At 31.2% G+C, this 16885-nt stretch overlaps 1 protein-coding gene across 2 annotated transcripts in view; it reads left to right on the forward strand.

The window, feature by feature from the left end:
• The window catches only part of LOC140442786 (uncharacterized), an 80774-nt gene that overhangs the window by 32303 nt on the left and 31586 nt on the right, over positions 1-16885 (forward strand). For both annotated transcript variants that reach the window (XM_072533759.1, XM_072533760.1), the window contains exons 2-4: positions 10107-10265; positions 12680-12763; positions 14443-14625. In XM_072533759.1, coding sequence (XP_072389860.1) covers positions 10107-10265; positions 12680-12763; positions 14443-14625 — 426 coding nt within the window. The remainder of the gene's footprint in view (positions 1-10106; positions 10266-12679; positions 12764-14442; positions 14626-16885) is intronic.

The raw sequence follows: 16885 nt of genomic DNA on the forward strand, positions 1-16885 counted from the left end.
TCTGAATCAGACGCAGATGTTTAAAATACTGGTTGGTCGACCATGTAAAAGAACATCCCTTTTATCTTCATTTTTCCAATGCCTAAACGGAGTCTCTAATATATTACACACCATGTCATTAATTTAGCCACCGTTTAATATAGTCTTCTGCAGGTCACCATGCAGGGTAGAGTCGATGGCAAAAAGGGAATAGGTAGAAAGAGGAAATCATGGCTGCGAAATATTCGAGACTGGACAAACATGACTGTAGACGAATTATTCCACGTAGCAAAAGACAGAGAAATTTTTAGAAATGTGGTCGCAAACCTCCATTAATAAAGCCAGCATAGGAAGAAGAAGTCATTAATTGGATTCATGTCTGTCTAAAATTATTTTTGTCCAAACGAAATTCACGAGAACACTTTATATCTGAAATCTGAAACAAACCACAGAAAAATATATTAATAAAGTGCACTAAACAAATAAAATTAATACTGTGACTAAACTAAACTAATAGATACTATACTATATAAAAAATATCTATATAATAGATTAAATTTCAAAATATTGTCGCAGAGAGAAATTTCCGAAAAATAGGAATACCAAATACACATCCAACAGTGGGTAAAGTCGGATAATATATTTTTAGGTGGAACTGCACTCACCAGTTTTCTCAGCTTTCACTAAGGATAGGCTGACGTCACGTTGCCATGGCAACCGTGAACGCTTATGCAGATGGATTTCGCATTTCAAAAATGATATTCACCTATTCCTGAATCCTACACGGCTAGTGCCACAGGTCAGAACTTGATTGTCAAGTACGTAAGCTAATAAGGCTAATTGTCTTTTTTATTTTTAGATTAATTAAAAGATAATAAATAATTGATTTCAGAATTTAGATTTAATAATGTTGCTTTCATTTTTTATTTATTTGTCTCAATTTAATTATATTTTTTTGGTGAACCCCACCTTCACCTACTTCACCTGGCCTGCCGCCGCTGGGTTCTTCACATCGATTTACTACTCTCGATCAATTCGTTTCTAGTCTTCAGATATTTATTCCAAGTAGGTTTAAATTTAAAACTACATGAAAATAACCAACAAAATACAGACAATAAATGGGAAGTAAACAAATTATAAGAATATATGTCAATAAAAGATTCGATTCGTAACGATTTTTAAAAAAAGTGATAAAAATTTAAAAGTCATAAATGTCATCCCAATAACAATATTGAATCGTATGTTTAACTGTTCATGACACTTCTCGTTTTAAAATAATTTCATATACCTAAATACAATTATTATTTATAACATCTTATTTAGTTTATTTAATAATAAAATTTTTTATCAAATGATATTTATTTATATTGTATTATTAATTTAATATTTCGTCTAAATTTGACAGGTCTGTCAGAAGTAAACAACGTATGCTTTGTTATAACAATAACAGGTGGCGTTAGGAGCAAACATAATAATTTATTAAATTATCTTAATTTAATTTGTTTAAAATCTAAATAATAAATAAATAATAAAATTACTTTATTCAATTTTAAAAATATTTAAATTTTAAAAATACAGAAAACATAGTACCTATGATGCTTCGCGCTAGTCTACAGTACCACTTTTTTTATTCTCGAATCAGCTCCTCCCTGAACACAATTATTATCAGCCGCCACTGCTTCAAATTAATAGTAATTTTATCGTTATTGGTTTTATTGTTTTTAAAAATGTTTAATACAACTTTTTATATCGTGTGTTAATGTTTTCTATTTTTTGTTTTTGCCTGTTGTTAGGTGAATAATACACAACAAAAAATTTACCTAAGAGAACAACAAACACATGTAAAATTTTTAACTTTTACTCGTTTTTTATCGAATCAAATGTGATGGATTAACTCTCTAAACAGAAAAATACAATAATAATAAATTATAAAACCAATTATTCCTTTAATCACTGAGCGTTAAATTAGAAAGATTAGGGTAGGTTGATTTCGTGAATGCATCTACATAAATTATATTTCTTTGTTTTTATACTTTCAACACAACAAGGTACCTTAACCTTGTTTTCGGACTTACAGAGGAAAACTGTCTCGAGAAGACAGATGATACACATACTGAAAAAGCATGCATATAATTTTAGCTGACATTTAAAAAATTAATTTGATAACACATCGTGAAAAGATTTGTGGTGCAGTCCAGTTTTTATGCATAGTGATATGCTTACCCGTAACAGAGCAGGCTCTTAACCAGACACTTTTAATAAAATTTTCACATTTCGGCGTTTGCGAAATTTTAAGAAAATATCAAATTCTGACACATATTAAGTAACTTAACACACCTAATACATATCAAAGTGACAGAGATAATTGGAAGGGATAGAGAAACAATAGACAACGTTAATAGATAATAAGGGGAGTAAATGGCATTAATCCCACATAAGAAATACTAAAAAAATATATAATACTAGAAACAAATCGTCTTACTTACTTACCCCTAACTTTACAACCCACCGTGTGCCTTGGCTGACTGCCTCCATTTCTTCCGGTTCATTATAAGGTCTTTATCCATCTCTAAGCCCATGGTATTGAGATCTTTAGCGATGTTGTCTCCCCATCTGATGTGTGGTAGTCTCGTCTCCAATGCTTGGTTCGGCCATCGATCATCTGGTTCTCGTTGGATGTTACCTACCCATCTTAATCTCTGCGCCTTAGCCACTCTTACGTCTGGGTCCTTGTATTGTTCCTTAAGGTTATATTTGTTCTTATCCGGTGTCTTTGTGTACGTTTATCAATTATTAGGCTATATATATATATATATATATATATATATATATATATATATATATATATATATATATATATATATATATGTTGTAACGTTATAAACGTCACATCTCTATTAATTTATATTTTAATAATTATTTAATTTTAATTTCTTTATTAATTTATTAATTTCTTTATCTTCAGTTTAATTTTTACTATTTTTTTGTTTATAAAAATAGTTGGCGCCCCACGTTGGGCGCCAATGTGTAACGATAAGACTACCAAAGAGAATTGAAATACTATTGTAAAAATAATACCTCAATCAACCATGGGAGCTTATCGTCTATACCTTGCCTAGCTCAGTATCTCAAGGGTGAGCTTGTCTTGTCTTAAACTAGGGATTGAACCTGAGTTCTCATTTGATAGCAAATAAGACAAATTTTAACCAATCATATTTATTTAAATCAATAAAAAAACAATACGTGTAACGTTATAAACGTCACATCTCTATTAATTTATATTTTAATAATTATTTAATTTTAATTTCTTTATTAATTTATTAAGCACTTTTTCTTCAGTACAATCTGAAACTTTACCTTCTTCTAGTACTTCTGTTCTTTCTAGTGGTCCTTTAAATTCTAAGGTACATTTAAATTCTACTTCATTATTAGATGTTCATACTAATGATAATAGACCATATATTTCTATTTCTGTAGGTAGTGAAACAATCTCTGCACTTCTTGATACTGGCAGTAATGTTAGTATTATTGGTTTTCCTTCTTTATTTTTACTTAAAAAACTCAAATTAGCACTTAATTATGATGTTTCAAGTCAACTCACTACTGCTGATGGAAACATTCAGAGTATTTTAGGATATGTTTGGTTACCTGTTACTTTATTGAGTAAAACTCAATCGCTTAAAGTGTTAATAGTTCCTTCTATTTCACATAAGATGATATTAGGTATGGATTTTATTCATTTGTTTCAACTTTGTTTGGATTTCTCAAATTTTTCATTTAAGGCTACAGATTTATCTACTTGTGTAGTAAATACTGTTAGCAGTGCTGAAAATCTTTCTGACATTCAACAGTCACAACTTAACTCTGTTCATCGTAGTGATTCTGTAAATGTAGTAACTGACTCTCTTTCAAGAATTCCTGAAGTATCTCAAGTTTCTCTCTTGAATTTATCTAATTTAAAAACAGATGCTTGGTATAGGAATATGATAGGGAAAGTTACAGTAAACCCTAACTTATATCCTGCTTTTAAGGTTCAGGATGATGTTCTTTATAAATATGTTTTTTCTAGCTCAAAGTTTTCTGATTCTTCTCCAGAATGGAAAATTTTTGTTCCTTCTCCACATAGGAAGGAAATTTTGCAAATTTATCATGATGATCCTACAGCTGCTCATTTAGGTGTCTTTAAAACCCTTTCTAGGATTTCAGAATTGTATTACTGGCCTAAAATGAGATCTTTTGTTGTGAACTATGTTCATAAATGTAAAGTTTGTGCTTCTTGCAAGCCTTTAGAGAATATTTCTCCTATATTTAATGAAGTTCAGAAGAGAATAGGTCACTCTTACAATACCAACACTAATTGCTACAATTTACGTAGACATGATGTAAAATTTCGTGTAAGTGCTAAAGTCCGGAAGAAAAATAACATCCTTTCAAAAGCTGTGGATGATTTTTCTGCTAAATTAGCTCCCAAATTTATTCCCTGTATTATACATAAAGTTTTATCTCCTTTAGTGTATAATCTTAAGGATCTAGATGGTAAAGACCTTGGTAGTTTTCATGTGCAAGATATTAAGTTAGATGTTACTGATTCTAGTGATGATGAGTCTCAATAATGTTGTATAATATAGTAAAGCATTATCTTTTATCTCTTTATATTTTGATATTTCTGTAGTTATGATAAACATATTAATCTTATTTATTTGACATTACCCTAACTGTTTATATATTTCTATTATTTTACTTTGGGTAATTGTTTTTGATTTTGATACAATTAAAAGCCTCATCCAGCACTTTATGTATGACAACATGGTTAGTTGCATACATGGTGTTTTAGTTTTCCTAGGATACATATATCCTAAGGAGATTTTGGGCCAGATTATATGAATCTGTGTTCCTTTTTGGTCTTTTAGAGACAATTAATATACCGTAGTAGGTATATATATTTTTTTTTTTGGATGATGTGTTTTTTCTTATTTCTTTTGGAGTTAAAATAATTCTATGCATCTACTTTTAGAAATCTGGTGTAGAATTATGGCGCTTTGAAGTTTGATTGTAGTATACCTACTTTCACTTGTTTTCTTCTATTTTTGTAAACTATATTTATGCAGTACTTTATTCTTTTGTGTAGATCCCTGGTTTATATTTAATGAGAATAACATTTCTTATGTATCATTATCTTATTTTCATTATTAACTTACTCTTAGTCTTCTAAGACTTGTTTTATGCAGTTACTATATCTCTTTTGTGTAGAACTTTGTCTTATTTGACATATCAAGTAAAGTTTATATGTATTTTTGAGTTGTTTATCAATAATTACATTTGCATATCAATGTCTACATGCTTTTACTCATTTTATAATTTTGATATTATTGTTACCTTACTTTAGGTACTCAGTTATCCTGAGTACTAATTTTTTTTTGAGATTCATTCATTAGCAGTATCCATTAACTATTCATTTTTGTGAGATATGATCTATATATTATGTATTTACCTGACTTTGCTTATTTGTCTTTATTTTTGTATACTTACCTTTGACTTTGATTATTAACTAGACTTCATACTATGTGTATAGAATGCTATTTTGCAAAAGAAGTTGTTGTACTTCCGAAGAAGAATTTCTGAAGACAGAATTCTTCAACAATGTATATCTGAATATATCAGATGCATTGCCCCTTTGTTATTATTATTTTTGTTATTGTGGGCCTGAGCTTTGATGCAGATGTACATTCGTACCACTGGATCTCCCTTAAATGGTGGGTTGTCTCCAGGGTATGGCGTCGGGGGGTTCATGGCACATAGGGCTGTCGTCTCCGAGGAGCGCTGTCGTGGTTTAACCGTGGGCTATGGGCTACTGCGTTCATACCAACATGGTTTCAATTGATCCTTTGGTAGGGTCCATGTACAGTACCAAAGTCTACAGATACCCGATTACTTTAAATTAATTTTTTCCCTTCATTTTTAGTCTGATGAATACTAAAATTCATTGGGTAATATGCATTTATATTCCCCTGAGCATTCCCCTCAAAAACTGTATATTATAATTATTAAATTTTTATTATAAACTTTATGCTACACCATCTTACTGCTTACTTTATAACAGTACCTATTTAATTTAATGAATACTGAAATTCATTGAGTAATTTTTTTTATTTTTCCAGAGATAATCTCTGTAGTAATTTATTAATATTAGATTAATAATTTTAGTGTGATGAATACTACAATTCATTGGGTAATTTTTTTTATTTTCCCCAGATTAACATCTGAAAATTATTTTGTTATTTTTTTTAAATATAGCAAATTTGAGTTATACTTTAAATTTTCTATGAATAGTAATGTATACTAATTACTTATATTCATTAATTTAATTATTTTGTTATATAAATTTTTTAAATAACATAACAAATTTTAGTTTGACGGATACTACAATTCGTTGGGAAGTATTCAATTTCCCTGAGTAATACTCTAAATTTTTTTTTATGATCATTCTTTTATTATATTCATTAACTTGATTGCTTTGTTATAAAGTATTTATTTTTGATTTGTTACTACAGATTACTACTGCATATATTTATTCCTAGGTAGAACATTGTGTTCTTGTTTTCTTTGAGAAAAATTTCTCAGTTGTGTTCGAAATTTTTCTGATGGGTGGTAGGAGTGTGTAACGTTATAAACGTCACATCTCTATTAATTTATATTTTAATAATTATTTAATTTTAATTTCTTTATTAATTTATTAATTTCTTTATCTTCAGTTTAATTTTTACTATTTTTTTGTTTATAAAAATAGTTGGCGCCCCTGTTTTTCTCTTCTTCCTCTGTCTTTATTTTCTCTCTTTCTGTCCCATAGAATAAATATTTGCCCTCTCACTTTTGTTCGGCAGACTGTTCTGTTCTGTGTTGACTGACAAGCTAGTTTCATGATATCTATACCAACATTCTATGACATCTGTGCTAACTTCATTCAGTCTCCCACTTTCTGTCAAAACAACTTTTCTGTAGTGGGATTATTTTTTGCCTCTTTTTGAAATTTATAAAAGAAGGCAAAAATTATTATAAGACTCATTTTTATGGTCTACAACTTCTCTTGAGTTTATTGGAGATATCAAAACTTTAACTGGATATTTTATTGGGTTTGTTGGACACATCAAAACTTTATTGGAGATATCAAAACTTTATTGGTTTACTGGATATTTTATTGGGTTTGTTGGACACATCAAAACTTTATTGGAGATATAAAACTTATTGGTTTACTGGACAATTTATTTGGTCTATTGGTTTTATTGGCATATTTGGAGTTCAATAATTGGTCCGGACATACAGCCACGTGTGACTGCAGCTCTCCAGAAGCCACAACTTCTAATTGGAGGATCCAACAGCTAGAGCACACAAGCCGCCCATCGAAGCAATAAGTAACACTTATAACTGTTAAGCTTTGGCAGGGTTAATTATTGTTTTTTTATTGATTTAAATAAATATGATTGGTTAAAATTTGTCTTATTTGCTATCAAATGAGAACTCAGGTTCAATCCCTAGTTTAAGACAAGACAAGCTCACCCTTGAGATACTGAGCTAGGCAAGGTATAGACGATAAGCTCCCATGGTTGATTGAGGTATTATTTTTACAATAGTATTTCAATTCTCTTTGGTAGTCTTATCGTTACAATGTTTTTAACACTTTCCGTTCGAAGCACCGTAATTTTTCTTCTGAAGCTTTTATTAGTGTCCACATTTCGTATCCTTATAGTCATAAGTTCTTATATTTTAATAAATTTGTATCTTAGTTTTTGTAATATTGTTCTGAAGCTATTTTCTTGTGACATTTTAAAGTAATTACTATTTAAATGGGAATAAGCTACAATTAAAGGTTAAAGTAAGTTTATTGACGTTTCAATTTCCACTTCGGAAATCGTTCTCAAAATACAAACATTAGTAAATTAAACAAATTTGGTTTTTTGTTACTTGGTGAAAAATTCTTCTAATAATTATCTGACTCATATCTTGACATAAGATAGTTCATTCGACTACATGAAATCAACTTTAACTTGAGAATATCCGTCAGCAAAAATCATAGCATGTACCTAATTCGTCTTTAAAAAGACAAACACATGTCATGATGACAGTTAAATTCTCCTGTTAGTGATTCCATAGTAAATCATGAGGGAAAAACCAGGAAAAAAACCTCATAATACTATCCCGACATGGTAAGTATTTGGTCTTACAGTTGGTTTACTCTCAATAAACATCAAATTCTGATTTTATATGTTTGTTATTTAAAAACCTAAATGATGTATCCTCGATATGTTACTGACTAATACTGGTATTTTTCTTTTAATAACTTCCTCTTTTAACACACACTACCTTTCCTGGATGTTTTAATCTCTAAGCACGATACTGGATATGAGACTAATATTAAAAAGGGAATCATTAAATCCTTATACGATAGAGCCAAAATTGCTTGTTCTAACGAAAATTCGTTCTTGGAGGAAAAACATTTGTTAACATCTGTTTTATTAAAAAATGATAATCCTTTATTGTTTATAAATAAGGAATTTTCAACAATCGACCGAATAGAATAGAACAACTTAGAACGAGATCCTACAATATACACAAGGAGTAATAAGAGGAAAATAACAATACCATACATAAAAGAATTAACAGAACAACTTAAAAGGATAGGAAATAAATTCAACATTTCAACAACATTCAAAACAACAAACACATTGAGATCTATTTTATCTAAAACCAAACCTACCAATGAACAAGAAAGGACAAAGAATTGTATTTATAAAATACCTTGTGAATGTGATTAGTTTTATTTAGGTGAAAAATCAAGGCCATTAAATATTAGAATAAGTAAACATCAATTTTATATTAAAAATAGAGAATTTGATTGATCTCAAATATGTAAACACACATATGATAATGAACATACGGTTCAATGGAATGATTTAAGTATAGTCCTAAAAGAAGCGGATGGTAAAAAGAGAAAAATCAAAGCGGCTCTAATTATGCCAAATGAGACCAATTGTGTCGCAAATTCCTCGGCAGAATGTAGTAGGATCCGGTTACCCATATTAAAAGAGGAAGTTATTAATAGAAAAATACCAGTATTAGTAAGTCAGTAACATATCGAGGATACATCATTTAGGTTTTTAAATAACAAACATATAAAATCAGAATTTGGTGTTTATTGAGAGTAAACTAAATGTAAGACCAAATACTTACCATCTCGGGATAGTATTATGAGGTTTTTTTCCTGGTTTTTCCCTCATAATTTACTATGGAATCGGATATTCTCAAGTTAAAGTAGATTTTATGTAATCGAATGAACTATCTCACAAATAAAGTCGTCCCAGGAACGCAACTCAACAATATAGGCAATATCATTTTAAGGTCGTCTACTTTAAAATGTATAATGTATGTCTGAAATGTCCGTATAAATCAGAATGAGTCAGATAAAATTAAATTATTAGAAGAATTTTTCACGAAGTAACAAAAAAACAAAATTTGTTTAATTTACTAATGTTTGTATGTTGAGAACGATTTCCGAAGTGGAAATTGAAACGTCAATAAACTTACTTTAACCTTTAATTGCGGCTTATTCCCATTTAAATAGTAATTAGTTTTTCTAGAAATGTGTTTGTATCTTAGGGAGTTTCTATTCTTTATTACAGAATATACGCATTTGTTGCCTATAATGATTCTAGCTTTAATTTTTTTGCATGTCGTTATCGTCTGTTATTATTGCTCCGAAATATTGAACTTATCTGACTATTTTAAAATTAAAGTCTCCCGGTGACACATTTTGACCTATTCTATCTCGTCTCGTATTGACTTATCTTGTGACACACATGTATATTGTGTTGATTCTGAATCCACAATCTAACTAAATATACACAATAATAACATGTACAGGGTTGTAAAAACAGCTTGCATCTGTAGAATTGATTAGATAATGATACCTGTAGAATACCTATTATCATAATGACCACTAATAAGAGACTTGTAAATTTTTAAAATCAAATCCTTATACTGTACGCGCTATACAGGTGCGCGGTGCTTTGTAGTATAAATATTAAGTAAACATTCGACTTATATAGTTTTTAACAAAACATAATTATTTACAGATTCGAAAGCTATTAATCCCAAAGATATAAATCAATGGAACATTGTACAAATTGTCCCCACCAATAGTCAGTCGAACAACAATTCTCCACCCTACGCAGCACCTCCAGGATTCGTTTGGATTCAAGCACCCGCTTCAAATTTTGCAACTTCTTTAGGAGGTAAGAGATAAATACGTAACTCATACTTAGTTTAGTATAGTAGGGTCTAAGAACAGTTTTATCAATGAAAGGATAGATATAAGGTAAAAGTTTTTTATATAAAGTATAAAAATAATCATTCCATCAAATGTTCCATCAGACCATAATCTTTTACTAGGACGTTTCAAACTCCACATGAAAAAAGTCCATAAAAGAAAAGCAAAAAAACGTCCGGACATCCAGAAGTTGAAAGATAAAACCACAAGAGAAGATCAACAACAAAATAAACAGCATGATAATCTCAGATATTAATCAAGAAAACATAAGTGTGGATGATATGTGGAATAAAATCAAAAATATCTGTAATTCAGTGGTAGATAATTTTTTTAACAGTTTCCAGCTTTCTGAACTTTCTCCATACAATGTATGTATTTAGCATGTTGCACTTTTTTTCCCAGGATTCATTTTTCTTTTGGTATATTTTTCTTCTGCCCATCGCTTGCATTATTTTGTATTCGATTCTGTCTTCCACATTTCTTGTGTTCAGATATTTTTGATACAATTTTCTTTTCTGTATTATTTCCTGCGAAATATGTTGATCCCACCTATATGGTTTTTGTTGTCCGATCTTTTCATATCACCCTAGTGCTTCTAGGGCAGCGGCGTGTATACATTCTTTGATGGTTTTGTATAACTGATTAAAATTCCTGGTATTATTTTCCGTTTTAATTAGTTTTTGTTCCAGTCTACGTTTATATAGGTTTCTAACACTTTCTTGGTGTAAACTATTCAAATTGTATCGTACTTCTTGTACTTGCTCCTTTGTATGGTTATCTTGCGGCGTTTTCTGTTCTCTTTTATGTGGAAATGAAATATCTGACCGTAGGAGGTAGTGGTCACTGCCGCAAGTGGGTCCTCTACATGCTCTTACGTCTGTTATTTTCAGTCGAGTTTTTTGTTTGAGGATGACATAATCTATAACTGATTTTAAATTTCGGGTTTTCTGAGTCCACGTATATTTATGAATTTTTCTATGTTGGAATTATCCATTCATGATTCTGAGTCCATTCTGATCGCATATATCTATTAACCTTTCTCCGTTATTGTTCGTATTATCTTCTCCATATCTAACTACTACTTTGTTCTTTTTCCAACTCTGCTGTTGAGTCCTCCCAAGATTATTATTTCTCTTGTGTTACCCACTTTTGTGATTTCTTCATTCAGTTGTTCGAAAAAGTTATCTTTCACATTTACAATAGCATCGTCATTGATTGCATATATTCCCAGAATGGTTAGTCTGTATCCTTTTATACATATATTCATTTTTATCATTCTTTCGTTGATGCCTTCCCATGATGTGATGTATTTTCTGAAGCGACGGTGTATCATAATGAAGACTTCTTGTTGAGCTCTACGTTCTTTTGTGACTCCTGTGTAGAAATGATCGTATTTACCTAGTATTTCCGATCCTTGACCTTTCCGTTTGGTTTCCGTAATAACAGCTATGTCTATCTTCATTTTGTTTAGTTCTTCTAAGATTTCTGGAGCTTACTTTAAGTTCCCTTGGACGTTCCATGTCGCAAAAATCATTTTCCTGTTCCGTAGCATTTTTCGTCGTCGTATATCAGTCCGGTTCCGAGGCTGCACTTTGGAGTTTTTAACCTTTACTATTTTTGATGAGTATCGAGTGGTTAACCCGATGCCCCAACCCCCAACTTGGAGGGCCAAGGTTTGATTTTGGAGCTTTCCTTCTCCTAGACGGTTTACTTTCACTGCAGCTTAAGAGTATCGTCTGCCCTACCTGTTGGTCCGCGGGTGGTATTTTATTTCCCACCTACCCGCCAGCTGATGCTGGTGAAGACTTTCCCCTATCCGCCACCTGAGGACGCGCTCTCTAGGAGTTACAGGCTGACTGACACAAATTAGAGCAACGTGTTGCTAGTGAATGAGTCTAGATTTCGTTTAAGGAGTGGTATAAATTCAGTAGTCGTACTAACTTGGTTCTTGTAAAGGAGGTTTCTATGACGGAAGCAAGATGCATAACAGTAATTTTAAATCAGCAGGTATTCTTTGTATCATTCAAAGGGTTCAATTTTATTTTATGGACGAGAAGGCGTTCCAACCATTTATAGAAATCTTAATTGACTATATAGAACAGGTCGGGAGTGTCCATATAAATTGGTCAGCCACCAGTCTCAATCGATATTGGGACACATAGGGAAGATGGATTCACGTACTGGTATTCCGTATTAACAACTTGGCTCAGCTCAGTTCACAGTTTCAGGTAATATGAGATGAATTGAACTAACTTAATTCAACTTGAGTTTAAGGATGAGACATGTTCGGGCCCAATGAGGAAATATTAGATATTAATTAACAAATAAAAAATTTTATACTCTATTAACTATTATATTTCATAAATATATTTATTTCAGGAAGTCACTCTGGCTCAGAAACGAAACAACCAAATTATGGTAGTAATAACCCGATAACAAGTCCAGTTACGGAAGGAGTTTCTGGTAAGATTTTTAATTTTTATTTTATTTTTTATTGTTTTCCTAAAAAGGAATCTTTCCCACTTGGAAATGATAATAAAATGCGTATACAAATAATAATATTTAAGAAGTCATAAAAACAAAGACTGAGATGTTTGAGGTACATCCAAAAATGCCAGCGCCGAAAAAAAGTACTAACTAGGGGAATTAAAAAAGAAAAAGGTAAAACTAAAACCAGATGGAAAGAGGAGGTTAAAAAGGTATAGAATGATATAAAATCACAAATTGAAAAAATATTGCAAGAAAGGAAAGAGTGAAAAAGAATAGTTCAACAATCCAATGGTAACTAGGTCTAAAGGGCTGATTTATGTATAATTAAAAGAACAATCAAGTATCAGAAATCAAAAGTGTCTCGCCTGATCATGCGATGAGTAAGAAGAAGGGCTAATGAAAAATAAAGGATAAAGAACAATCATTCTGAGTAGTAAGAAATTATTTTTGATAAGTGAGTAGAGGATCTTCTAGGTATATATTTACAAATTATTGTAATGATGGAAGATTAGGTATAAAACTTATTGAAGTCAATAATAGGAAATATAAAACAAATTATTTGAACGAATAACAATGCAATAATAACACAGATCTTTCCGTATGTCAAGTGAGAGAATCAATACTCAATCAACTACAATAATCAACCATACAGTGTAGAGAATCAATATAGATCTATAAGTAATCCAAGAGTATTCCAATATTTGTGAGTAATTGTGAACGGCAAAAATATCACAAGTGAAGAAGTAATGGAGCGAATACAAGTAGGCAACAAAACATACTGGAGATATCATAGGCTTAGACAAGAACTTATCCAGAAATACAAAACTGAAAATATACAGAGTTGCAATCAGGCCAGTAGTTACATTCGCAGTTGAGATAATGTGCCTTACAGATAAAGATGGAAAAAAATAATTAAGAATATTCGAAAGGAAAATCCTTAGAAGAATTATGGAACAAATAAGAATGAAAAACGAAGAAATGAGAAGAACAATCAACCATGAACTAAGAGACATAATAAAGGGAGAAAATATCGTTAGATTTATTAAAGCGCAGAGATTGAGATAGATAGGGCACATAGACAGAAAGAAAAACGACTTACTAATTAAGAAGGTCACCAGATGAAAGCCAAAAACTAAAAGACCAATAGGAAGATTCAGAGAGAGATGGGAGGAGCAGGTCATGGTAAATATCAAAATCCTAAAAGTAAGAAACTAGAGGGAACTATGAACAGATCGAAATGAGTGGAAGAAAATTGTAACGAAAGCAGGTCATAAAACAAACTCTGACAATGTACAAGAAGAATGCGAAGTGATTCACCGCAATAAGCGAATCTGCGAGCTCTAAGTAAGATCGGCAAACATTCCATCAGGAATGAAAGACCTTAATGATGATGATTCCATTAACATCAAGTAATAAAAGTCAGGACTATTAAGGAGAATAACGATTATTCCAATGAGAAAATCCAATGGGAAAAGGAATCTCTGAAGAAAATGAACAAGAAGTAGTAATTAGTAATAGTAAACAAGAAATTTCTGTAGGTAAACTTTAGTTTTTGATACAAAAATGATAAATATAAAATATAATTAATGTTGTAATAGATAACAGATTCTAAGTATACATTCTATTATTAATTTATATATTTAATGTTTTAGAATCAGGTTTAAACAAACTTTGCCTAAAACCAAAAGGGCAATTTCCGAGTAAATCTTGCAACAAATTTGTAAATTGCTGGGATGGTATTGCCACCGAACAAGAATGTCCTCCGGGACTTTTATTTAGCTCAAAAGGATACTGTGACTATCCTGAAAATGTGGATTGTAACGGAAGACCACATGGTAAGGGCAGCAAGATATTATTTATTTTCTAAAAACTGGATTAATACATTATTATTCATACTGTTAAAATAAAATAAAAAAACTTTATTATATTATCTTAATGCAACAGGTCGAGTGGTCAAAGCTCTCTGCAACTTTTCTTTATATTTTTCTATCTCTGGCACTACCTGTCCAGTTTTTTACTCTAAAGGCTTTCACACTACATCTTATTGTATGTTTTGTGGGACAGGACAAGTCGTATCCAATAAAACGTGGCCTGTAAACAGCAAAACGTACGTCTTGTCGAATCGAAGTTAAATCCACGTTCTGATTAAAGAACTGATGGGAAAAGCATCATTTTGCGAAAACTGATAGGACAAAATGAAAGGTGTAGACTCATGTTCAGACAAGATGTCCGTACTTGGCGTAGTTCACGACTAGCTCCGCTCCAGTTTCCTTCCTTTTCTCCCAAAAAATATAATAATGTCAAATTTGTGGTAATGCACCCACGATTTTCTCGGGGAATTCATTGAAATGTATAAAGGTTTTCCGTGTTTGTGGCAGTGAAAAATAAAGATTATAGTAAACTCGTTGAGATCGGTTTATAAAAAAGAGTTGAAAATGTGAGGGCATGAGTTATCTCTGAAACTGGAGAAGAAGACATGTACAAACCATCTTTGTGGTGCTTAGACCTATTAAACTTTTTAAATAATCAAGCTACCATAGATGTCACGAAAAATTATAAAAGATGGCGAGGAAAGAGTCTCAGAAGATATCTGAGAATTGTTGTAAGTCTTTCATGGGGTATAATGGCTTTTTTCATGCAGGTGTTTTGTTTCAGTATGTATGGTGGTACCAATTGCAACAATTGACAATAGGCTGAGATGTGCATTTGGAAATAGTTGCGCTAGTCATCAGGTTCGCTTCTCAGTTTTTTCAGTAACGGAGCGAGGGAATACTGGCTTCTCTTCAGAAGCCACTCTCTTGACCATCTTGTCTTTTCCCTCTTCACCGCTTCTCCCTAAGTCGTTGTATCTATTAGTTGAAAAAAAAAAAAAATAAAAGGAAGCAGCCGTGTTTCCTCTATAATCAAATAATGTCTCTCAAAAAGATTGACAAGATAAACTTCACACAACTAAATACTCTGGATTGGAGCTAAGGTAGAAAGTGAAAGACAAAACGTACATTTTGTCGTACGTTTTCTTTCCCCAAATATAATCTATCTTCTTGCTGCCAGAAATTCTTTTTAAAATTTATCACATACTCTTTTTTTGTTCAATTTTTGTTAAAGTGAAAGTTACTTTTTGTTTCAACCCTATTTTATACACCCGGATTTTAGTATCTCCTGAAATTATCTTTTATCCCAATATCTTCATTATTATGTCTAAAAGCAACGATAATTTTTTTAATCTTAATAGTTTTTTATCCTTAGTCTACATATTGTTCTACAGTGTGTAAAAGCCAAATGGAATAAATTCATTATTAAGGTTACTGTACATATTTATAAAAAATCCCGAAACACGTCAAAATTAAATTATAACTTGACATTCTTTAACGTGAAAATGCAATCCCTACCTTCAACCCCCTTAGAATGACAGGTACAACCCCCAATTTTTAAAATAGGAAGTATAGGCTTGTGATATATCGTTTGAAAGGTCTTTTCATTCTCCATTCAAAAATGTTGTCGCTTTCAAGTTTATTAAGATTAATTTAGATAAAATAAATTAAAATCATGTGGTTACCGAAATTCGCTAAAATATACTCAAAACTTATTTCCTGTTTAGGTCTTGATAATGAGAAAGTGAACAAAAATCATAGCAATGTGATTTTTAGATGGTAACCATTAAAAAACTTTAAAGAATTTCCGTGGCAACGTTATTTTAATACGCATTAGTAAATTGTTTTATTTAAGTTGTCAGTATTTTAATTTTAGTAAAAAGTTCGTTCAATTCAATTCTGAAAAATGGTTAGATTAACGGAAATGCATAAAACAACAGTTTTACAAATGATTGGTTACGGAGATAACACCCGAACACAACAGGAAGTAACTCGCCTATTTCATGAGAAATTTCCTAATTTACCGCCTATATTCCAAGGAACAATAAGTAAAATAGAGAAGCAGTTTCGCGAGTTTGGTCATGTAAGGCAGATAAAAAAAGCAGCTGCCAATGCACTGAGTGATGAACTCAAATTAGATGTGTTGCTTGAGTTTCAGGAAAATCCACATACATCGAGTAGACAGGCATCCACTACATTCAATGTTAGCCATACATCGATAGTA

Source organism: Diabrotica undecimpunctata, chromosome 6 (assembly GCF_040954645.1).
Source record: "Diabrotica undecimpunctata isolate CICGRU chromosome 6, icDiaUnde3, whole genome shotgun sequence".
NCBI classification, from domain to species: domain Eukaryota; kingdom Metazoa; phylum Arthropoda; class Insecta; order Coleoptera; family Chrysomelidae; genus Diabrotica; species Diabrotica undecimpunctata.